The 25739-nt window shown below is 51.3% G+C and overlaps 1 protein-coding gene across 11 annotated transcripts in view; it reads left to right on the forward strand.

Annotated features, from left to right (window-relative positions):
- The window catches only part of LOC311225604 (plakophilin-4-like), a 411012-nt gene that overhangs the window by 196279 nt on the left and 188994 nt on the right, over window positions 1-25739 (forward strand). For 5 of the 11 annotated variants that reach the window (XM_084310980.1, XM_084310981.1, XM_084310974.1 and 2 more), the window contains one exon: window positions 7256-7290. In XM_084310980.1, the coding sequence (XP_084167106.1) occupies window positions 7256-7290 (35 nt within the window). Of the gene's footprint in view, window positions 1-7255; window positions 7291-21802; window positions 21929-25739 lie in introns of all 11 variants that reach the window. The other 6 variants (XM_084310973.1, XM_084310976.1, XM_084310978.1 and 3 more) reach the window with 2 other exon arrangements.

Below are 25739 nucleotides of genomic sequence, written 5' to 3' on the forward strand. Positions count from 1 at the left end.
CTTTTCAGCCACAAAACACCGCAAGTAGAATAAAAAAAAACTCATATTTACCTGTTGCCTAGTGTTAGTCCTTGTCTCAAGAAGCCAGTCAATCAACTAGAGCAAGAAAAAAACACATCTTCATTGCTATTTTGAATTTTTGGCTGGCTGGGGCTATGCGTTTGCTTGCGTTTGGATCACTGACTGGGCCTTTAGTGATCAGCCGAGAGAAGTATTTTGAAAAGAGAGTGGTGAGAACACGACTCTTAAGAGTCTTCTGATTGAATCTCCTCAGTAATAATTACCGCGGATGAAGCGGCTCTAAATTGCTTTCACTTTGTTGAAAAGGTTCTTCAGGCCTCAGCGTTTCATACAGTATGTTAAATCTGCTCCGGTGGCTTTTAACACTTTCATGTGTACTTGAACCGATGTTCCTTAGTGCTGCACTTCCTTTGTGTCCCGGGGAGCGGGTCTCTGGTCCCGTCATGACCTCTCTGGTCCCGTCATGACCTCTCTGGTCACATTTCACAACGTGTTCCACTTCCACAGGAATGTTGCTCCATTACTCCGCCTCGCCGTTCGGTATAGAAGATAAGATATTCCTTTATTGATCCCCTTGGGGAAATCTGGGGCGTCATAGCAGCATGAGGGGGGGGGGGGGGTACAGGTATGGACAGGGTAATAGAAGAAAGACATAAATATAGGCAATACAATTAAATCTGAATATAAAAATAGGGGGGGGGGAATAAACTGTGTAAACAATATAAGTTATTCATTAAATAAACCGTATATGCAAGGTGTAGGTGAGGGTCTGTACACAAACTGGCATGATATACGTTGTAGTCCGTGCAGGTTTTGGTGGTTAAGAGTCAGACACACTTAGTGGTCAGATGTTCCTAATAGTTCTGGAGTTCTGCAGCCGTTAGTTCTCCAGCTGCTGGCAGCAGTCCATGCCCACGGTTTCTGGAGTCTGATGGCAGCTAGCAGGAGGGACTGGCCGAGGCGGTTGGTGGAGTGTTGGGGGGGGGGGGGGGGGGGGGGGGGGGCATTGTTATTCCGACTGTAGGCCGGCAGCAGAGGTAGTCAAACTATCTTTCCCCTTAACGCAGAGTGCCATCTATCCATCCAGATAGTTTTGGTGTGATTGGCTTAGTTTTGGAGATCTCTGGCGTAGAGATATCTGACATCACAGAGCTGAATGGCTCTGTTTGTGGCACTAAAAACACCAAGAAAAAAATTCAAGCTACTTCCTTTCCATGAATCGTGACCTGGTTACCCAGGATAATCCACAGACCTCGTTGTGAGCACCTTCATGTAGGAACAATTTTCTACCGAAGAACACCCACCATCCATTATTATGGCGGTGTAGTTCGGTAGAAAGTAGTTTTCCCCCACTTGACCCCCAGCCATGGATCACTCTCCTCCCTTACTGTTCCAGGACCAGCCTGCCCTGACCCCCACACCATTGATCACTCCCCTCCCCGCTGTTCCAGGACCAGCCTGCCCTGACCCCCACACCATCGATCACTCCGCTCCCTCCACCTATAGATCTGCTGTGTGGCCTCGGCCAGCAGGCTCAGTGTCCGTCTGAAGGGGCCGTCACGGACCTCCAGCGCTGCCCGGCTGGCCCGGCCTTCTGCCTCATTACGCCCTGCAGGCAGACGCACCTCTGCTGAAACATCCACAGACGCACACACGTGTCATGATTGTGTCAACACCCAGTAATACGTGGGATTGTGTGTGTGTGTGTGTGTGTGTGTGTGCATGTGTGGCGTGTGTGAGTTTGCGCGTTGAACGCGCGTGTGTTTTATCATCATCGCGTTGCGACCGCTGCCGTTTCTCCCTCCGAAGATCGATAGGTTTTCTATCCGCTGCAGCGCTGGAGCCTCGCCCGGCTGTGTTCACGTTCTGACCCAATCAGGACGGAGTGCAGCCCCCGGCCTTCTCCCTTCACTGGCCACCTGTGTTTCATCAAGAGGAGAGGGAGGAAGTCAACAGTAAAATGGTGCATTTATATAGCAGCTTTTATCCAAAGCGCTTTTTACGATTTTTGTTCCTCACATTTGATGCGTTCACTCACACATTCACACACCGACGGCGGAGGCGACCGTGCAAGGTGCCCAACCTGCTCATTAGGTCTCGTCTCGCTCAAAGGGCACTTCGACACACTGCCCGGGAGGAGCGGGAATCAAACCACAAACCTTCAGGTTACCAGATGACTGCTCCACCTCCAGAGTCACCCCAGAAGTACCCCAGAAGTACCAGGCAGAAATAGACCTGATCCCTGCCTGGTGCTGATTTAAGAGGTTTATTCATCACATACATCTGCTTCGATTGTGCAATAAAAACAATAGTAATAGTAATAATAACAATAAAAAAAAAAAAAAAAACTAGAATAGACATGGTAAATAGACATAGTGCTGGTCTCTCTCACTGATATCACTGGTCTCACTGGTCTCACTCACTGGTCTCACTGGTCTCTCTCACTGGTATCACTGGTCTCACTGGTCTCTCTCACTGGTCTCACTGGTCTCTCTCACTGGTCTCTCTCACTGGTCTCACTGGTCTCTCTCACTGGTCTCACTGGTCTCTCTCACTGGTCTCACTGGTCTCACTGGTCTCTCTCACTGGTCTCACTGGTCTCACTGGTCTCTCTCACTGGTATCACTGGTCTCACTGGTCTCTCTCACTGGTCTCACTGGTCTCACTCACTGGTCTCACTGGTCTATCTCACTGGTCTCTCTCACTGGTCTCACTGGTCTCTCTCACTGGTCTCACTGGTCTCACTGGTCTATCTCACTGGTCTATCTCACTGGTCTCACTGGTCTCTCACTGGTCTCACTAGTCTCACTTGTCTCTCTCACTGGTCTCTCTCACTGGTATCACTGGTCTCACTGGTCTCTCTCACTGGTATCACTGGTCTCACTGGTCTCTCTCACTGGTCTCACTGGTCTCTCTCACTGGTCTCACTGGTCTCTCTCACTGGTATCACTGGTCTCACTGGTCTCTCTCACTGGTCTCACTGGTCTCACTGGTCTCTCTCACTGGTCTCACTGGTCTCTCTCACTGGTCTCACTGGTCTATCTCACTGGTCTCACTGGTCTCTCTCACTGGTCTCACTGGTCTCTCTCACTGTGTGTGTAGTAACAGTGTGTGTTGTAGCAGTGTGTGTAGTAGCAGAGTGTGTAGCAGCAGTGTGTAGCAGCAGTGTGTGTAGCAGCAGTGTGTAGCAGCAGTGTGTGTAGCAGCAGTGTGTAGCAGCAGTGTGTAGCAGTGTGTGTAGCCAGTGCCGTCTGGGAGAAATGCGAGGCCCTGTCCGAGATTTAAACGCGAGGCCCCCCCTAAAGCTTAAAAAAATATAATAATAATAATAATAATAATATAATACTTTTATTTTTATTTTTTATTATTAACAGTTTGAGTGCCAGCCATTAACATTGGAAACCCTGTTGAATACCAGAACCCACTTCAATGATAGCGTTGTGAACGCATAATCTCTCTCTTAAATTATGGCTATGTGTCTAATCTGCCTGTCGTTTATCAATGACTTGTTTGCAGTCAACATTGTCGAAACGGATTGTTTTTTTATTGGTTCATTTTCGTTTTATAGCATTTTGAAAAGCCCTCGTTTTCAGCGATCACCGCGCACACACACACACACGCATAGGGCAAAAGCTTATATCTCTGTGAAAACAGCTCTGATTATCCTAAGACTGGTCAAATAAATTCCTTACCTGAGATCAGATGTTATCCAAAAAGATTATTCCAATTCCTGATCGCCATTCCAAATATCGATCACGCTTATTGATTACAGTGTTGGTACTCTAAATACATAATCCACGCTGTTCTGATGGCCGGCGATCACTTGGTCTCTTCAGTTGGCTTGACGGAAAAGTAAAATGAGCAAACTGACCACTCCCCCTGCATCAGTGTAAAGTAATGAAGTGCAGTTACACAGGGAGAGACGATAGGGGGCGGTATCTTCCCAATTGAGCTCAGAGAGACTCTGCAGCACTAACCCGAGGCTTGATTGATGAAATATGAATTCAAATCGCCAATAAAATAAAAAAGACAAACAAAAGCTATATAGTGTCGGGGGCACTCAAAGGTCGGCATGAACTAACGACAAAACGCGTCCGTGGCACTCAATGTGTTAATAACTTTTAATATTTTTTTTGTATTCTTAAATAATAGCGCTGCCCGAGGCTGGGCATGCAGTCAACGTATTCTTAAATAATAGCGCTGCCCGAGGCTTAGTGGCAATGCACCTGTACAGTCGTACACCTGGCAGTAACAGGGAAAATGCATAAAACACCCCTGGAACCTGATAAACAAGCTTAAAGCCAGCTTAATTTTTCAAGCACGACATGCAGATTTGCAGTTTTGCCTTATTTGAATCGAACTCTATAAGCTTAGTACACACGTCACAAACTGCACGATGCAACACACCGAGTGAGAGAGAGAGAGACAGAGAGAGCGCGAGAGAGAGAGAGAGCAAGAGAGAGAGAGCGAGAGAGAGAGCAAGAGAGAGAGCGCAAGAGAGAGAGAGAGAGAGAGATCCACGGCGGGAACAGAATAGATTGCATTAAAAACTCACCCTAACGCAGAATCAGGTCCAAGAGGAAGGAGACGACCGTGGAGATGACAAAGTTCACCAGTCCCATGATATTGTCCCCCCCGTTGGGATGAACTTGGGAGTCTGTTCCTAGTTTATCTGCCACACGTTAACACTCAATAACGTAGCTAACGCTAGCTAGCTAGGTTAGCTAACGCTAGTTAGCTGTCCCTGCCTTTAGCTAAGCTACTAGCCGACATGGCTAGCCTGACTGAACGTTCTAACGCAACAACTTTCATCTTCAGTCCATCTGCCGAACGTCCTCTTCGTCTTGGCATAACCTAATCACTATACTTGGTATTGATAAGCTTACGGCACGCAGCGTTATTTCTTCTGCTCCGATGCTACACATTTGGTTTTCAAAAGTAGGATGCTCTTGGCCAAGACATCCACTCGCTCCCGTGGATAGCGCCGAATAGACCCCATACCTGTACCCCCTCCCCTCGTGGATAATACCGGTCTTCTTCACATCTCTCTACCGACTACCAGACCGACGCCAACCAGCTCCCCCTAGTGTTAGTCCTCCCACAATGCTTTGCACAAAAGTAAACGGGTCATTGAATGAAACCAATATTATATCTTCAGAGCCGCAGAGCCCGGAACACTGTCTAATGTGAAATATATAAGCATGTAAGCAAAACTAGATTTTAGGTCTGTGATGGAAAGTGGTTGTTAACATTCTATTTATTTGTATTGTTATAAAAAAGAAAAAAAAAATATATATACAAATAATAATAATAATAAGTCTCTCTCGCGAGGCCCCCCTTCTCGCGAGGCCCTGTGTGTAGCAGCAGTGTGTGTAGCAGCAGCGTGTGTAGTAACAGAGTGTGTAGCAGCAGAGTGCGTAGCAGCAGTGTGTAGCAGCAGAGTGTGTAGCAGTGTGTGTAGCAGTGTTCACTCATACTATATTCTACCCATAGAACTCTGTATGATGGCATGTACAATAGTGATTTATATACTGCATATATATTCATATTCATGAATATGCGTTAAGGGGAAAGATAGTTGACTACCTCTGCTGCCGGCCTACAGTCGGAATAACAATGCCCCCCCCCATTGACATATTGATGTGTGAATATACCTGCATATAATCCTTCTATATACCTACTTATACACCTGCATATAACCCTTATGACTCTGTATGATGGCATGTACAATAATGCTGTATATATTGTATATATTTATTCTTACCATATACATATATATCCACATCTGTCTGTACATGCCTGCATATAAATCCTTTTTACACTGTAAATTCTATTTATCTGTAGATTCTATATCTGTACATATCCCTTACCTACTCTTACAAGTTGTGCTGCTGGCCAGTATGACTTACTACCATAGTGCAGGGGTGTAAAGTACTTGAGTAATTCTACTTTGTTACAATACGTAAGTACTGTTTTTGGGGATTTGTACTTTACTTAAGTATTATTAGGTTTGTATACTTGTACTTTTACTCAATTACATTTCAGAGAAAAAAAACATACTTTTTACTCCTTACATTTAAAATGCAGACCTACAATGTACAAATCTTGCAGGTTCAACTATTTTAATTAGTATATTTGTTTCTCTGGCCGAACTAATGTTAATGTTATTAATCCTGCGGCCGCACTTTATTTAAAAACAGCCAATCAAATCCCCATCAATGGAAAATGAACCCACCCATAACCATGCTGATTGGGCCTTGTGCAAGACTAGAAAGCGGGGATCTTTGATTAAACACCTGCTATCAGAAGAATAGACAGTCAGAGTGACAAGCTACAGATGATGGCCACAAACGATAGTACGAGTGATGAAGAGGTAAAAAAAAAGTGTCCTCTGTTCTTTAACTTCAACATTGTCTATCGCAGAACACAGAGTGGGCAGAGTGTATGCTTGGTTTAATTCCAGTCTTGCCTAAACACCAGCTGATGATTTAACTAATTGGCTCACCTCTTCAACTAACTCACCTGGTGCAATGTGTAGTTAAAATGAAAACTTGGCCCACGATGGAATGAGTGTGAGACCCCTGGTCTATCCCTTGCACTACAATTTTCTTTTTTACTTTGACTTTTTAGTACTTAAGTACATTTAAAAGTAGAAACTTTTGGACTTTTACTCAAGTGTGTTTTTAGCCAGATACTCTGACGATTTTGAGACAGTACCCATACTTTCACTTAAGTATAATTTCTGGATACTTTTTACACCCCTGCCATAGTGTCTTTATACCTGTATCACTGTACATATTAATACTACAACTCTGTACATACATCTGATTAGCACTATTACTCAGTAATACAAAATGTATATATTTGATATCAAGTTTAATCACCTGTAGTGTACGTTGTATATTACTATTGCACTTTACTGCAACATTTGCACTCTGGTTGGATGCCAAACTTCTTTTGGTTGTACTGTACTTGTGCTGCATGATGACAATACATTTGAATCTAATCTAAAGTAGCAATTGAAGTACATGTAATTAACTACTCAAACTACACTTTGTGTACTGTAGGAATATGCCGCAGTGTTCTCTGTTTGAGTTGTATTTCTGCAGGACCTACTGTTCTGACCTGTAGCTCTGAGGTCTCTCTTACACCTGATTCGCCTCATGTCACTTATTGTATCTCTCATCTCTTCTGTATGTATTCATTGCCTTCCTCTCCTGTGTTTCTCTCACAGCTCGTCTGAAAAGTCCCTCCCCTGGAGAACTGCAGGTACGTCTCATTTCTGTTCATCTAGTTTTCTGCTATCCATCCCTGTTTTTCACATCAAAACATTATTCATCTTTTGTTATTCTGTGGCGTCGTTCTTAGACGTATGGTTCTGAAGCCACCTTGGCTGTCCTCTGCACTGAGTCAGTGTTTGGTTAGTAACTTACTTCAATAACTGTTCAGGTTTTCACTTCCTGTTTTGATCTGACAGTGTAGGGAAACACCAACACTGCATGTTTCTTATTCTGCTTCCAGTGCTTAGACCTCTACACTACCCAGTCACACCAGTGTTTAGACCTCTACACTACCCTTCCACCTCAGGGCTTAGACCTCTACACTACCCTGCCACCTCAGGGCTTAGACCTCTACACTACCCAGTCACACCAGTGCTTAGACCTCTACACTACCCAGCCACACCAGTGCTTAGACCTCTACACTACCCTGCCACCTCAGGGCTTAGACCTCTACACTACCCAGCCACCTCAGGGCTTAGACCTCTACACTACCCTGCCACCTCAGGGCTTAGACCTCTACACTACCCTGCCACCTCAGGGCTTAGACCTCTACACTACCCAGCCACACCAGTGCTTAGACCTCTACACTACCCAGTTACACCAGTGCTTAGACCTCTACACTACCCAGTCACCTCAGGGCTTAGACCTCTACACTACCCAGGTACACCAGTGCTTAGACCTCTACACTACCCAGCCACACCAGTGCTTAGACCTCTACACTACCCAGTTACACCAGTGCTTAGACCTCTACACTACCCAGTCACCTCAGGGCTTAGATCTCTACACTACCCAGCCACACCAGTGCGTAGACCTCTACACTACCCAGCCACACCAGTGCGTAGACCTCTACACTACCCAGTCACACCAGTGCGTAGACCTCTACACTACCCTGCCACCTCAGTGCTTAGACCTCTACACTACCCAGTCACACCAGTGCGTAGACCTCTACACTACCCAGCCACACCAGTGCGTAGACCTCTACACTACCAGTACCCAGTCACACCAGTGCTTAGACCTCTACACTACCCAGTCACACCAGTGCTTAGACCTCTACACTACCCAGTCACACCAGTGCGTAGACCTCTACACTACCCAGCCACACCAGTGCGTAGACCTCTACACTACCACTACCCAGTCACACCAGTGCGTAGACCTCTACACTACCAGTACCCAGTCACACCAGTGCTTAGACCTCTACACTACCAGTACCCAGTCACACCAGTGCTTAGACCTCTACACTACCCAGTCACCTCAGGGCTTAGACCTCTACACTACCAGTACCCAGTCACACCAGTGCGTAGACCTCTACACTACCAGTACCCAGTCACACCAGTGCGTAGACCTCTACACTACCAGTACCCAGTCACACCAGTGCTTAGACCTCTACACTACCAGTACCCAGCCACACCAGTGCTTAGACCTCTACACTACCCAGCCACACCAGTGCGTAGACCTCTACACTACCAGTACCCAGTCACACCAGTGCTTAGACCTCTACACTACCAGTACCCAGTCACACCAGTGCGTAGACCTCTACACTACCAGTACCCAGTCACACCAGTGCGTAGACCTCTACACTACCCAACCACACCAGTGCTTAGACCTCTACACTACCAGTACCCAGTCACACCAGTGCTTAGACCTCTACACTACCAGTACCCAGCCACACCAGTGCGTAGACCTCTACACTACCCAGCCACACCAGTGCTTAGACCTCTACACTACCCAGCCACACCAGTGCTTAGACCTCTACACTACCCAGTCACACCAGTGCGTAGACCTCTACACTACCCAGTCACACCAGTGCGTAGACCTCTACACTACCAGTACCCAGCCACACCAGTGCTTAGACCTCTACACTACCAGTACCCAGCCACACCAGTGCTTAGACATCTACACTACCCAGCCACACCAGTGCGTAGACCTCTACACTACCAGTACCCAGCCACACCAGTGCTTAGACCTCTACACTACCCAGCCACACCAGTGCTTAGACCTCTACACTACCAGTACCCAGCCACACCAGTGCTTAGACCTCTACACTACCCAGCCACACCAGTGCGTAGACCTCTACACTACCAGTACCCAGCCACACCAGTGCTTAGACCTCTACACTACCCTTCACTGCCGACACTGATTCTGAGTTGTACTGAACATGAAAAGTATCCCATTGGTTAAATGTATTGAACCGTGTGAACTCACACCATTAGTCTGGGGTCATAGGTCACAAACACGACTGATGCCTAATCCATTTTGTGCAGTGGCTTTTGGTATTGGACTTTAGTATTGGGGGAATTCTCCGATAATCGATACCCTGTTCTCATTTCACAAGTATCAGCCCAATATCCAACTCCGGTGTGAGCGTGTCGCCAATTGTGCTGCTATATTTACATTTTTACATTTTGTCATTTAGCTGACGCTTTTATCCAAAGCGACTTACAAGTTCAAGTGCTACTCTATTGCAGTGGGCAGCTCTTCTAATATCAGAATGATGAAACACTGCTCACTTACATTTAACCTTACATCAATATTCCCTAATCTACCAACCAAATCTATTCTTGAGTTATAGAGGAGCGAGTGTATGAATGATGTATGAATTGTGTGCAAGCGTGTGTGTGTGTGTGTGTGTGTGTGTGTGTGTGTGTGTGTGTGTGTGTGTGTGTGTGTGTGTGTGTGTGTGTAAGAGCGTGCACGGTGCAGTGCTACTGCTAGCATCCTTTACATACCTCGTGTAATCCCCTCACAAACCTTCTGAACCAAGCTTCCAATAACAGCAGCCTCGGGGCGGATCCACTCTTAATATTTATTTAAGTCGTCCTCCCAGACCCAGACAGAGGACTCTTGGGGGGGGGGGGTTCTCCCAGACCCCCAGACCCCCAGTGGGTCTCTAGTTTGTTTAGTCCACATCCTTGAAGGAACTCTCAAAATAGAAAAGATAATGAAATTTACTAATGTGTTTCATGCCTTATTAATTGCATAATGGAACTAAGTGAATTTCAGCACAGCAGTGGCCATTAATCTTTTATTGTGGGTCTTGTCAGAGGTGCCTATGGGGGGGGGGGTTATGATTGTACGTATGAACAGGGAATATTAATACCCTGCTAGCTTACCTCATTTCCTCCACTGAATGAATTTGATTAGCGTTGGAACAGGACATTATCATCACGAGTCTGGTACCATTCCGATTCGGATCGATTTCTCATTGTACTGTAGATGATAGATGACAGCCGGGCTGTAATGCACTGTACCCCACCCCCCTCGATCTAAAGTAATTTAAAATCTAAATCTGTTTATTGATATCGCCTTGTTTCCGAAGGGGCGCGCTGTCCGTGTTGAGCTATAGGCTTGTCATCGTGATGTGATGTCTGGCTCTTGTCTGTTTCATTAGTGCGCTATAGTTAGCATCTTCACACACAGCCTGTCCAGTGCTTGTTAAACAGTGGTCCAGGCTAACGTCACGTCGTGGACGAGGGGTGTGTGACTCAGCCTTGCCCCCTGCAGGGTAGTCGTCGCTGGGTACAGGGAGGGAGGGTGATGGTCAGGTTTGTCTGAGAGTCTTATGGTACCAAATGGTAAATGGTAATTGGCTGCATTTATATAGCAGCTTTTATCCAAAGCGCTTTACAGTTTGTTCCTCACATTTTACCCATTCACTCACACATTCACACACCGACGGCGGAGGCAACCATGCAAGGTGCCGACCTGCTCATCAGGAACAGTTAGGGGTTAAGTAAGTGTCTTGCTCAAGGACACTTCGACACGCTGCCCGGGAGGAACGGGAATCGAACCGGGAACCTCCAGATAACCAGACGACTGCTCTACCTACCGAGCCATTGTCGCCCCTGTACCAAATAGTGCCCACCCCCTCCAACTGCCACGCCCCCAAATTAATTTAATTGGTCGGCCCAATGGCTTCTCCTGGTCTCCAGCTCTCTGGCACCTGTTTAACGCCATAGTGAACCTCATATTGTCATTGCTATACGGGCATTAAAACTTTTTTTTACCCCTTAATTACATCATTATTGTGCTGGCAGAGCAGTCTTGTGTTTGCAGGTTAAGTATTTAATGTTGACGTATGTTCTCCCATTAGGCCACCATCATGTTGAATAGTGTAGTGAGCAGAGCAGCTGTCTGGTTTCACCAAATACTGAACATTGGAAATACTTCACCTATAATCACAACCGTGCTTAGCTACACAATGTTGTTGTCACTAAGAGATTCACCTATAATCACAACCCTGCTTAGTAACCTGGAGAGGAGCCTGAGAGGAGAGGAGAGGAGAGAAGAGGAGAGGGAGCCTGAGAGGAGAGGACAGACGGAGAGGAGAGGAGAGCCTGAGAGGAGAGGAGAGGAGAGCCTGAGAGGAGAGGAGAGCCTGAGAGGAGAGGAGAGGAGAGGAGAGGAGAGGGAGCCTGAGAGGAGAGGACAGACGGAGAGGAGAGGAGAGCCTGAGAGGAGAGGAGAGGAGAGCCTGAGAGGAGAGGAGAGGAGAGCCTGAGAGGAGAGGGAGCTTGAGAGGAGAGGAGAGGGAGCTTGAGAGGAGAGGAGAGGGAGCCTGAGAGGAGAGGAGAGGAGAGCCTGAGAGGAGAGGGAGCTTGAGAGGAGAGGAGAGGGAGCCTGAGAGGAGAGGGAGCTTGAGAGGAGAGGAGAGGGAGCCTGAGAGGAGAGGGAGCTTGAGAGGAGAGGAGAGGGAGCCTGAGAGGAGAGGAGAGGGAGCCTGAGAGGAGAGGGAGCCTGAGAGGAGAGGGAGCTTGAGAGGAGAGGAGAGGAGAGCCTGAGAGGAGAGCCTGAGAGGAGAGGGAGCTTGAGAGGAGAGGAGAGCCTGAGAGGAGAGGAGAGGAGAGGAGAGCCTGAGAGGAGAGGGAGCTTGAGAGGAGAGGAGAGGAGAGCCTGAGAGGAGAGGAGAGGAGAGGAGAGCCTGAGAGGAGAGGAGAGGAGAGGAGAGCCTGAGAGGAGAGGAGAGGAGAGCCTGAGAGGAGATGAGAGGAGAGGAGAGCCTGAGAGGAGAGGAGAGGAGAGGAGAGGAGAGGAGAGGAGAGGAGAGGAGAGGAGAGGAGAGGAGAGGGAGCCTGAGAGGAGAGGAGAGCCTGAGAGGAGAGGAGAGGAGAGCCTGAGAGGAGAGGGAGCCTGAGAGGAGAGGAGAGGGAGCCTGAGAGGAGAGGAGAGCCTGAGAGGAGAGGGAGCCTGAGAGGAGAGGGAGCCTGAGAGGAGAGGAGAGCCTGAGAGGAGAGGGAGCCTGAGAGGAGAGGAGAGCCTGAGAGGAGAGGAGAGCCTGAGAGGAGAGGAGAGCCTGAGAGGAGAGGAGAGGGAGCCTGAGAGGAGAGGAGAGGAGAGCCTGAGAGGAGAGGAGAGCCTGAGAGGAGAGGAGAGGGAGCCTGAGAGGAGAGGAGAGGGAGCCTGAGAGGAGAGGAGAGGGAGCCTGAGAGGAGAGGAGAGGAGAGGAGGGGGAACTCCCGCCTCTATCTACCTCTCTGCTTTTCCCTAGCTCTCTCCCTTTCTCCCTCTTTTTTTCCCTCTCTCTCTCTCTCTCTTTCACACCCTTCTCCTTATTCTCACCCCTCCCATTCTTGTCAGGCTGTGAGGCGTCTCATTTATCCAATGGGTTCATGGCTGGAGTACAAATGCCCTGTGGTGTGAAATTACATGTTGTGTGTCAGCAACCCTCACACTCACTGTCAGCAACCCTCACACTCACTGTCAGCAACCCTCACACTCACTGTCAGCAACCCTCACTGTCAGCAACCCTCACCGTTAGCAACCCTCACTGTCAGCAACCCTCACTGTCAGCAACCCTCACTGTCAGCAACCCTCCCCTCACTGTCAGCAACCCTCACTGTCAGCAACCCTCACCGTTAGCAACCCTCACTGTCAGCAACCCTCACTGTCAGCAACCCTCACTGTCAGCAACCCTCCCCTCACTGTCAGCAACCCTCACTGTCAGCAACCCTCACCGTTAGCAACCCTCACTGTCAGCAACCCTCACTGTCAGCAACCCTCACTGTCAGCAACCCTCACCGTTAGCAACCCTCACCGTTAGCAACCCTCACCGTTAGCAACCCTCACTGTCAGCAACCCTCACTGTCAGCAACCCTCACTGTCAGCAACCCTCACCGTTAGCAACCCTCACTGTCAGCAACCCTCACTGTCAGCAACCCTCACTGTCAGCAACCCTCACTGTCAGCAACCCTCACTGTCAGCAACCCTCACCGTTAGCAACCCTCACTGTCAGCAACCCTCACTGTCAGCAACCCTCACTGTCAGCAACCCTCACTGTCAGCAACCCTCACTGTCAGCAACCCTCACTGTCAGCAACCCTCACTGTCAGCAACCCTCACTGTCAGCAACCCTCACTGTCAGCAACCCTCACCGTTAGCAACCCTCACTGTCAGCAACCCTCACTGTCAGCAACCCTCACTGTCAGCAACCCTCACTGTCAGCAACCCTCACTGTCAGCAACCCTCACTGTCAGCAACCCTCACCGTTAGCAACCCTCACTGTCAGCAACCCTCACTGTCAGCAACCCTCACTGTCAGCAACCCTCACTGTCAGCAACCCTCACTGTCAGCAACCCTCACTGTCAGCAACCCTCACTGTCAGCAACCCTCACTGTCAGCAACCCTCACCATCTGCATGGAAAGTTACTCTCGGGGACATAAGATTTGCTCGTGCTGCTGTTTTGGGGGCTGGGAGGCTATTCGATCACACAAGTGTCGCCCCCAGTAGAGACGTCTCACCGGTGCTGTACTGTAAATATTGTTTTTAACGAGTCCCCTTTTATCATCTGCATGAATTTTTCATGATGTTTCCCGGCGCAGGCGGTGTAATCAGTCACAGTAAACACTCTCCCCGCCAGGCTGAAGAGGCCCCGGGTCTCAGGCAGCGCGCAGTAATTCCATGTTAGGCATAATAATTGCATGCATGGAATTTATTGTACGGGTACGGCAGCGGCCAATCGGTTCGGCTGGAGGTGGTGGGGGGTTGACTGGAGGTGGGTGGGGGTAGTAGGCTGTTGTTGGTTGTGTGGGTGGGGGGGGGGGGGTGCGTGGCAGACGAACAGAGTCTTTCTTGGCTGAATGGCAGGCTTACTGAGAGGCAGCGGGTCAGCAGTGGAGCTCTAGCCATCAGGCTGTCAAACACAACTAGGCCTCAGTGTCGAGTCAACAGATCTGTGCAGAAAGAAGCCATGGAAACCAGTCAGCTGAACCCTGGAATTCACTTTCATCCTCCATTATGCCAGCTCAGCCGGGCTCCGCTTGTGACACGCCGACTGCCAACACTGGCCTGCCCGCGCCTCTACCACCTCCCTCCCTGCTCCTCTACCTCCCTCCCTGCCCGCGCCTCTACCACCTCCCTGCTCCTCTATCACCTCCCCGCTCCTCTACCACCTTCATGCTCCTCTACCACCTCCCTGTCTGCACCTCTACCACCTCCCTGCACCTCTACCACCTCCCTGCTCCTCTACCACCTCCCTGCCTGCACCTCTACCACCTCCCTGCACCTCTACCACCTCCCTCCCTTCACCTCTACCACCTCCCTGCACCTCTACCACCTCCCTCCCTGCTCCTCTACCACCTCCCTGCACCTCTACCACCTCCCTGCTCCTCTATCACCTCCCCGCTCCTCTACCACCTTCATGCTCCTCTACCACCTCCCTGCCTGCACCTCTACCACCTCCCTGCTCATCTACCACCTCCCTGCCTGCTCCTCTACCACCTCCCTGCTCCTCTACCACCTCCCTGCTCCTCTACCACCTCCCTGCTCCTCTACCACCTCCCTGCTCCTCTACCACCAGCCTGCTCCTCTACCACCTCCCTGCTCCTCTACCACCTCCCTGCTCATCTACCACCTCCCTGCTCCTCTACCTCCCTTCTCCTCTACCACCTCCCTGCCTGCTCCTCTACCACCTCCCTGCTCCTCTGCCACCTCCCTGCTCCTCTACCACCTCCCTGCTCCTCTACCACCTCCCTGCTCATCTACCACCTCCCTGCCTGCACCTCTACCACCTCCCTGCTCCTCTACCACCTCCCTGCCTGCTCATCTACCACCTCCCTGCCTGCACCTCTACCACCTCCCTGCTCCTCTACCACCTCCCTGCTCCTCTACCACCTCCCTGCTCCTCTACCACCTCCCTGCTCCTCTACCACCTTCCTGCCTGCTCCTCTACCACCTCCCTGCTCCTCTACCACCTCCATGCTTCTCTACCACCTCCCTGCTCCTCTACCACCTCCCTGCCTGCACCTCTACCACCTCCCTCCCTGCTCCTCTACCACCTCCCTGCTCCTCTACCACCTCCCTGCTCCTCTACCACCTCCCTGCCTGCACCTCTACCACCTCCCTGCTCCTCTACCACCTCCCTCCCTGCTCCTCTACCACCTCCCTGCTCCTCTACCACCTCCCTGCTCCTCTACCACCTCCCTGCACCTCTACCACCTCCCTGCTCCTCTACCACCTCCCTGCTCCTCTACCACCTCCCTGCTCCTCTACCACCTCCCTGCTCCTCTACCACCTCCCTGCTCCTCTACCACCTCCCTGCTCCTCTACCACCTCCCTGCCTGCTCCTCTACCACCTCCCTGCTCCTCTACCACCTCCCTGCTCCTCTACCACCTCCCTGCTCCTCTACCACCTCCCTGCCTGCTCCTCTACCACCTCCCTGCTCCTCTACCACCTCCCTCCCTGCTCCTCTACCACCTCCCTGCTCCTTTACCACCTCCCTGCTCCTCTACCACCTCCCTCCCTGCTCCTCTACCACCTCCCTGCTCCTCTACCACCTCCCTGCTCCTCTACCACCTCCCTGCTCCTCTACCACCTCCCTCCCTGCTCCTCTACCACCTCCCTGCTCCTCTACCACCTCCCTGCTCCTCTACCACCTCCCTGCCTGCTCCTCTACCACCTCCCTGCTCCTCTACCACCTCCATGCCTGCTCCTCTACCACCTCCCTGCTCCTCTACCACCTCCCTGCTCATCTACCACCTCCCTGCCTGCTCCTCTACCACCTCCCTGCTCCTCTACCACCTCCATGCCTGCTCCTCTACCACCTCCCTGCTCCTCTACCACCTCCCTGCTCCTCTACCACCTCCCTGCTCCTCTACCACCTCCCTGCCTGCACCTCTACCACCTCCCTCCCTGCTCCTCTACCACCTCCCTGCTCCTCTACCACCTCCCTCCCTGCTCCTCTACCACCTTCCTGTCTGCACCTCTACCACCTCCCTGCTCCTCTACCACCTCCCTGCCTGCACCTCTACCACCTCCCTCCCTGCTCCTCTACCACCTCCCTGCTCCTCTACCACCTCCCTGCTCCTCTACCACCTCCCTGCTCCTCTACCACCTCCCTGCACCTCTACCACCTCCCTGCACCTCTACCACCTCCCTGCTCCTCTACCACCTCCCTCCCTGCTCCTCTACCACCTCCCTGCTCCTCTACCACCTCCCTGCTCCTCTACCACCTCCCTGCTCCTCTACCACCTCCCTGCTCCTCTACCACCTCCCTGCTCCTCTACCACCTCCCTCCCTGCTCCTCTACCACCTCCCTGCTCCTCTACCACCTCCCTGCCTGCACCTCTACCACCTCCCTGCCTGCACCTCTACCACCTCCCTGCTCCTCTACCACCTCCCTGCTCCTCTACCACCTCCCTCCCTGCTTCTCTACCACCTCCCTGCTCCTCTACCACCTCCCTGCCTGCACCTCTACCACCTCCCTGCTCCTCTACCACCTCCCTGCCTGCACCTCTACCACCTCCCTGCTCCTCTACCACCTCCCTGCTCCTCTACCACCTCCCTGCTCCTCTACCACCTCCCTCCCTGCTCCTCTACCACCTCCCTGCTCCTCTACCACCTCCCTCCCTGCTCCTCTACCACCTCCCTGCTCCTCTACCACCTCCCTGCTCCTCTACCACCTCCCTGCTCCTCTACCACCTCCCTGCTCCTCTACCACCTCCCTCCCTGCTCCTCTACCACCTCCCTGCTCCTCTACCACCTCCCTCCCTGCTCCTCTACCACCTCCCTGCTCCTCTACCACCTCCCTGCCTGCACCTCTACCACCTCCCTGCTCCTCTACCACCTCCCTCCCTGCTCCTCTACCACCTCCCTGCTCCTCTACCACCTCCCTCCCTGCTCCTCTACCACCTCCCTGCCTGCTCCTCTACCACCTCCCTGCTCCTCTACCACCTCCCTCCCTGCTCCTCTACCACCTCCCTGCTCCTCTACCACCTCCCTGCTCCTTTACCACCTCCCTGCTCCTCTACCACCTCCCTGCTCCTCTACCACCTCCCTGCCTGCACCTCTACCACCTCCCTGCTCCTCTACCACCTCCCTCCCTGCTCCTCTACCACCTCCCTGCTCCTCTACCACCTCCCTGCTCCTCTACCACCTCCCTGCCTGCACCTCTACCACCTCCCTGCTCCTCTACCACCTCCCTCCCTGCTCCTTTACCACCTCCCTGCTCCTCTACCACCTCCCTCCCTGCTCCTCTACCACCTCCCTGCTCCTCTACCACCTCCCTGCTCCTCTACCACCTCCCTGCTCCTCTACCACCTCCCTGCTCCTCTACCACCTCCCTGCTCCTCTACCACCAGCCTGCTCCTCTACCACCTCCCTGCTCCTCTACCACCTCCCTGCTCCTCTACCACCTCCCTGCTCCTCTACCACCTCCCTCCCTGCTCCTCTACCACCTCCCTGCTCCTCTACCACCTCCCTGCTCCTCTACCACCTCCCTGCTCCTCTACCACCTCCCTGCTCCTCTACCACCTCCCTCCCTGCTCCTCTACCACCTCCCTGCTCCTCTACCACCTCCCTGCTCCTCTACCACCTCCCTGCTCCTCTACCACCTCCCTGCTCCTCTACCACCTCCCTCCCTGCTCCTCTACCACCTCCCTGCACCTCTACCACCTCCCTCCCTGCTCCTCTACCACCTCCCTCCCTGCTCCTCTACCACCTCCCTGCTCCTCTACCACCTCCCTGCTCCTCTACCACCTCCCTGCTCCTCTACCACCTCCCTCCCTGCTCCTCTACCACCTCCCTGCTCCTCTACCACCTCCCTGCTCCTCTACCACCTCCCTGCCTGCTCCTCTACCACCTCCCTGCTCCTCTACCACCTCCCTGCTCCTCTACCACCAGCCTGCTCCCTGCTTCAGTTGACACTGGTTTGCACTTAGCTAGATGTTTGATTGTGGGCTTGTTGCAGGTTTTTACCAGAGACATTAGAGCTAATTCAGTCTCCTGGTTGTTGTTGCTGTTCTGGATAGAAATAACAGAGAAATGTTGGAGCACTGAAAGGGTTTAGAACGTGGATCTACACACCGTCACTGAAAGGGTTTAGAACGTGGATCTACACACCGTCACTGAAAGGGTTTAGAACGTGGATTCACACACCGTCACTGAAAGGGTTTAGAACGTGGATTCACACACCATCACTGAAAGGGTTTAGAACGTGGATTCACACACCGTCACTGAAAGGGTTTAGAACGTGGATCTACACACCGTCACTGAAAGGGTTTAGAACGTGGATTCACACACCGTCACTGAAAGGGTTTAGAACGTGGATCTACACACCGTCACTGAAAGGGTTTAGAACATGGATTCACACACTGTCACTGAAAGGGTTTAGAACGTGGATCTACACACCGTCACTGAAAGGGTTTAGAACGTGGATCTACACACCGTCACTGAAAGGGTTTAGAACGTGGATTCACACACGTCACTGAAAGGGTTTAGAACGTGGATTCACACACCGTCACTGAAAGGGTTTAGAACGTGGATTCACACACCATCACTGAAAGGGTTTAGAACGTGGATCTACACACTGTCACTGAAAGGGTTTAGAACGTGGATCTACACACTGTCACTGAAAGGGTTTAGAACGTGGATCTACACACTGTCACTGAAAGGGTTTAGAACGTGGATCTACACACTGTCACTGAAAGGGTTTAGAACGTGGATCTACACACCGTCACTGAAAGGGTTTAGAACGTGGATCTACACACCGTCACTGAAAGGGTTTAGAACGTGGATCTACACACCGTCACTGAAAGGGTTTAGAACGTGGATCTACACACCGTCACTGAAAGGGTTTAGAACGTGGATCTACACACCGTCACTGAAAGGGTTTAGAACGTGGATTCACACACCGTCACTGAAAGGGTTTAGAACGTGGATCTACACACCGTCACTGAAAGGGTTTAGAACGTGGATCTACACACCGTCACTGAAAGGGTTTAGAACGTGGATCTACACACCGTCACTGAAAGGGTTTAGAACGTGGATCTACACACCGTCACTGAAAGGGTTTAGAACGTGGATCTACACACCATCACTGAAAGGGTTTAGAATGTGGATTCACACACCGTCACTGAAAGGGTTTAGAACGTGGATCTACACACCGTCACTGAAAGGGTTTAGAACGTGGATCTACACACCGTCACTGAAAGGGTTTAGAACGTGGATCTACACACCGTCACTGAAAGGGTTTAGAACGTGGATCTACACACCGTCACTGAAAGGGTTTAGAACGTGGATCTACACACCGTCACTGAAAGGGTTTAGAACGTGGATCTACACACCGTCACTGAAAGGGTTTAGAACGTGGATCTACACACCGTCACTGAAAGGGTTTAGAACGTGGATCTACACACCGTCACTGAAAGGGTTTAGAACGTGGATCTACACACCGTCACTGAGGCGGATTGGCTGCAGCAGCAGCTTCTAATCCAGTTGCACCTCCTTGATTTAGTAGCAACGTAAAAACACAAACAACTCCCAACTGTACATGAGCGGGAAGTCAATGCTTTGGTGAGAGAAGTCTTTTTTTTTTCCTTCTTCTTCTTCCATCCGAACCACAACGTGGTCAACTTTCAATCGTTCCTAGTCTGGAAGAGTCTCAATCTTCTCTCAGTCGTCTATGGCGTCCCATTGTCTTTGTATAGTATATATATATATACAGTATATATCATTGTATGTTCACTGTGTTTACGTGTCTGATGAAGGTCCTCCCAACATCACCGTTTTCACCAGAATAAAGAAGACTGTTTGTCTTTCTGTCTCTGACTCTTCTATGTCTCTCTGTCTCTGCTCTGTCTCTCTGTCTCTGCTCTGTCTCTATGTCTCTGCTCTGTCTCTGACTCTTCTATGTCTCTCTGTCTCTGCTCTGTCTCTCTGCTCTGTCTCTCTGTCTCTCTGTCTCTGCTCTGTCTCTGCTCTGTCTCTCTGCTCTGTCTCTCTGTCTCTGCTCTGTCTCTCTGTCTCTGCTCTGTCTCTCTGTCTCTGCTCTGTCTCTCTGTCTCTGCTCTGTCTCTCTGTCTCTGCTCTGTCTCTGCTCTGTCTCTGCTCTGTCTCTCTGTCTCTGCTCTGTCTCTCTGTCACTGCTCTGTCTCTGCTCTGTCTCTCTGCTCTGTCTCTGTCTCTGCTCTGTCTCTGACTCTTCTATGTCTCTCTGTCTCTGCTCTGTCTCTCTGCTCTGTCTCTCTGTCTCTGCTCTGTCTCTGCTCTGTCTCTGCTCTGTCTCTCTGTCTCTCTGTCTCTCTGTCTCTGCTCTGTCTCTGCTCTGTCTCTGCTCTGTCTCTCTGTCTCTGCTCTGTCTCTCTGTCTCTGCTCTGTCTCTCTGTCTCTGCTCTGTCTCTGACTCTTCTATGTCTCTCTGTCTCTGCTCTGTCTCTCTGCTCTGTCTCTCTGCTCTGTCTCTGCTCTGTCTCTCTGTCTCTGCTCTGTCTCTCTGTCTCTGCTCTGTCTCTCTGTCTCTGCTCTCTCTCTCTGCTCTGTCTCTGCTCTGTCTCTGTCTCTCTGCTCTGTCTCTGCTCTGTCTCTCTGTCTCTGCTCTGTCTCTCTGCTCCGTCTCTCTGCTCTGTCTCTCTGCTCTGTCTCTCTGCTCTGTCTCTCTGCTCTGTCTCTCTGCTCTGTCTCTCTGTCTCTCTGTCTCTGATCTGTCTCTCTGCTCTGTCTCTGCTCTGTCTCTGCTCTGTCTCTCTGTCTCTGCTCTGTCTCTCTGCTCTGTCTCTGCTCGGTCTCTCTGTCTCTATGTCTCTCTGTCTCTGCTCTGTCTCTCTGTCTCTGCTCTGTCTCTCTCTGCTCTGTCTCTGCTCTGTCTCTCTGCTCTGTCTCTCTGTCTCTGCTCTGTCTCTCTGTCTCTGCTCTGTCTCTCTGTCTCTGCTCTGTCTCTGCTCTGTGTCTCTGCTCTGTCTCTCTCTCTGCTCTGTCTCTGCTCTGTCTCTCTGTCTCTGCTCTGTCTCTCTGCTCTGTCTCTCTGCTCTGTCTCTGCTCTGTCTATCTGTCTCTCTGCTCTGTCTCTCTGCTCTGTCTCTCTGTCTCTCTGCTCTGTCTCTGTCTCTCTGCTCTGTCTCTCTGCTCTGTCTCTGCTCTGTCTCTGCTCTGTCTCTCTGCTCTGTCTCTGCTCTGTCTCTCTGCTCTGTCTCTCTGTCTCTGCTCTGTCTCTGCTCTGTCTCTCTGCTCTGTCTCTGTATCTCTGTCTGTCTCTCTGTCTCTGACTCTGCTCTGTCTCTGTATCGTCTCCCAGATGCCGGGCTCTTGGGGGACGTGACGTCTCGGGTGGCCGACAGCTCCCAGTCGCCTAGCTACCGCATCAGGACCGAGTCCGAGCATGTGTACTCCCCGGAGCAGACCTCTCTCCATGAAAGTGAGGGTCCGTTATTACACCCCCCCCCCCCCCAACACACACACACACACACACACACACACACACACACACACACACACACACACACACACACACACACACACACACACACACACACACACACACACACACACGTGTCCCTGTACTCCCCAGAGCAGACATCGACCTCTCTCCATGAAAGTGAGGGTCCGTTATTACCTCCTGCACTAGTGGCGAGCGCCTTGCCCACTGCGCCACTTAGCCGCCTCCTCCTTGTCTCTTAAAGGGGAACTATTTTACTATTTCTTTCACTATTTGGGCACTTTTACACAATTCCTGTGAGTTTATGGAACACCTCTGTAATTAATTTTTTTTTTTAATTCATTGTTTTGTATTTCTAATCAAGTCCTCAAAAACAGCATTTTTTCTACCTCAAGATCTTAAGCCGTTTTGAGGCTGGGCTCCTAAACCACTGTGTGGCCTGGTGGCATCTGCCACATTATCATGCAGCTGTGTCTCTCTGACATCACAAATTGGCACATTTTCAGATGACTCAGTTCAGTGAGGGTGAATATTGTGAGAGGAGAATTGGAAGAATGCGCCAATATGAGAATTAGAGACATAGATCATATTAATATAAGTCCACATAGCTAGGAAACAATGCTAAACACTGAAAAAGGCCATTTATAAGATAGTTCCCCTTTTAATGATGAGGACATTGTGCACATTTTTAGTTATTATGTTTGTTTTTACTACTTTTTTTATCGAAGCATCACTGGCGGGGACGTCATACGACCACCAGTCACTTATTGACCTAAACTCCGGACTCAAAGAGGAGTTTAGAGACACTTTATCATGCCAAGAATGGCCAACGGAGATCAGACGAGACAAAGACAACGCGGGAGACAAAGACGGCCGCAAGACAAAGAAACACAGGGGGAAGAGGAGCGGGATCAGATTAAGATTAAGAAGATCTGCTTACCGTCCGGCTATTCCATCTATCTTCCTGGCGAATGCTCGTTCGCTAGAGAGTAAGATGGATGATTTACGAGCGCGGGTCCGATTCCAGCGAGAGATGAAGGAATGCAATATCCTGTGTTTCACGGAGACCTGGCCTTCACCATCTTCAGAGCGGACCGTACAGAAGCCTCCAGGAAGAGTATCGGCGGGGGTCTATGCCTTATGACCAACAACGGCTGGACTAGCCCCGGGGAGTTGAAGATACTCTCCCGTTCATGCTCTCCCGACATGGAACACCTCACGATCCAATGTCGCCCGTTCCATCTTCCACGCAAATTCACTGCAATGATCATGACTGCAGTGTACATTCCCCCCCAGGCGAACGTCGGCAGGGCGCTAGGGGAACTACACGAACATCTGAACACACACCAGATCAAGCATCCAGACGCAGCCATGATTGTAGCCGGGGATTTCAATCATGCGAATCTGAAGAAAGTCATGCCGTCTTTCTTCCAGCACATCGTCTGCTCCACAAGGGGAGGAAATACACTCAACCACTGTTACACCCCGTTCAGAGCCGGATACAAGGCTGTACCGGCTCCACCATTAGCGGGAGCAACGAACACGTCGGATCATGCCGCCATCTTGCTGGTCCCCGCATATAAACAGAGATCACGTGACGCCGTCGTGTCACGTGAGGTAAAAAAATGGGACGACCAATCAGAGGCCACGCTTCAGGACGCACTAGACGTCGCCGACTGGGGAATGTTCAAGAGGAGTAACAGTGACGTCAGCGATTTCACAGACGCTGTGGTGTCATTCATAACAACACTGGCTGATAGTATCGTCCCCACAAAGAAGGCGAGGGTGTTCCCAAACCAGAAACCATGGGTGGACAGTACGATCAGAGCAGCCCTGAACTCTCGCACCACTGCTTATAACCGGGGCAGAGAGTCAGGAAACATGGAAGAGTACAAGACAACAGTCTACACTCTGCGCAAGGCTGTCAAACTTGCTAAGAGGACGTATGCCGACAAGATGGAGGCACAAATGGCACAGAATGACTCAAGAGGCTTATGGCAGGGACTGAGGGGTATAACTGACTACAAAGTCAGCGCCCCCTCAATGGGGAGCGACGATGCCTCCCTTGCGGACCAGCTCAACACCTTCTACGCGCGGTTTGGTGCAAACAGTGGCACTGCTAGCCCAACGGCTAGTGACGTCACTGGTGCGCCGGCTGTTGTGGAGGGGGGGGGGGGGCATCCGCGGGGGGGCGGGGACGCTCTCTCATTGACGGTACACAGTGTGAGAAGAGCATTTATGCAGTTGAACACCAGGAAGGCTGCTGGCCCAGATGGTATAACAGGACGCATACTTAAGTCCTGTGCCAACCAGCTTGCCCCGGTGTTCACCGCCATATTTAATCAATCCCTGGCGGAATCAGTGGTCCCTGCCTGCTTCAAGATGTCTACCATCATCCCTGTACCGAAGAAACCCTCCCCAACATGTCCAAATGACTACAGACCGGTGGCACTCACCTCTGTGGTCATGAAATGTTTTGAGAGGCTGGTCAAGGACCACATTTGTGCCTCCCTCCCCAGTGATATGGACCCTATGCAATTTGCATACAGGACAAACAGGTCCACTGACGACGCGGTCTCCCAGGTACTGCACAGCACCCTCTCCCACCTTGACCGTCAGAAGGGGGGCTATGTGAGACTGTTGTTCATTGACTACAGCTCAGCGTTCAACACCATAGTCCCCACCAGACTGGTGGACAAGCTGATCGAGCTGGGTCTGAGCTCCGCCCTGAGCGCCTGGGTACTGGACTTTCTGAGTGAAAGACCCCAGGCGGTCAGGGTGGGGGGTCAGACCTCCAACACCATCACCCTGAGCATCGGGTCCCCCCAGGGCTGTGTTCTAAGCCCCCTGCTGTACTCACTCTACACACACGATTGTGTGGCCAAGTTCAGCTCCAACTCCATAGTGAAGTTCGCAGACGACACGGTGGTGGTGGGGCTGATCTCGGACAACGACGAGAAGGCCTACCGGGAGGAGGTTGAGGTACTGGAACGCTGGTGCCAGGACAACAGCCTGCTCCTGAACATTGGTAAAACCAAGGAGCTGATCGTGGACTATAGGAGAGGACAGCAGGAGACACACACACCACTGATGATTAACGGGGCTACCGTGGACAGGGTGAGCAGCTTTAAGTACCTGGGGGTCCACATCTCAGAGGATCTGACATGGTCAACACACATAGACACAGTAGTAAAGAAGGCGAAACAGCGCCTCTACCACCTGAGACAGTTAAGGAAGTTCAGAGTATCGGGGAAGATACTCCAGTCCTTCTACTCAGGAGCTGTAGAGAGCATCTTGACCGGAAACATCACTGCCTGGTATGGAAACAGCACGGCACAGGACAAGAAGGCCCTACAGAGAGTGGTGCGCTCAGCCGAGCGTACCACGGGTATTGCACTACCTCCCCTGCAGGTTCTATACAACAAGAGGTGCAAATCCAGAGCCTGCAGGATAATGAAAGACCCTCACCACCCCAATAACAGCCTGTTCCAGCTGCTGAGGTCAGGCAGACGCCTGCGAACCCCAGCTACTAGGACAGAGCGGCTTAGGCTCAGCTTCTTCCCCCAGGCCATCAGAGCTCTGAACAATGAACATTGAGTGCCACAGAACACTGAACTATCCACACACAAGCACACATGAACACACACACGACACGCACGCTGAGCACGCTCACACACTAGCAGCCACTTAACACTTTAACATGAGCGGGCACACACTCATGCCGCACACACGCACACTTATGGCCAAAAGGAAAGGCCACTTTAAATTAGAATAACAGGAACAGTGTATTGCACTA

This window comes from Notolepis coatsorum, assembly GCF_963971535.1.
Source record: "Notolepis coatsorum genome assembly, chromosome: 3".
Taxonomy (NCBI): Eukaryota; Metazoa; Chordata; class Actinopteri; order Aulopiformes; family Paralepididae; genus Notolepis; species Notolepis coatsorum.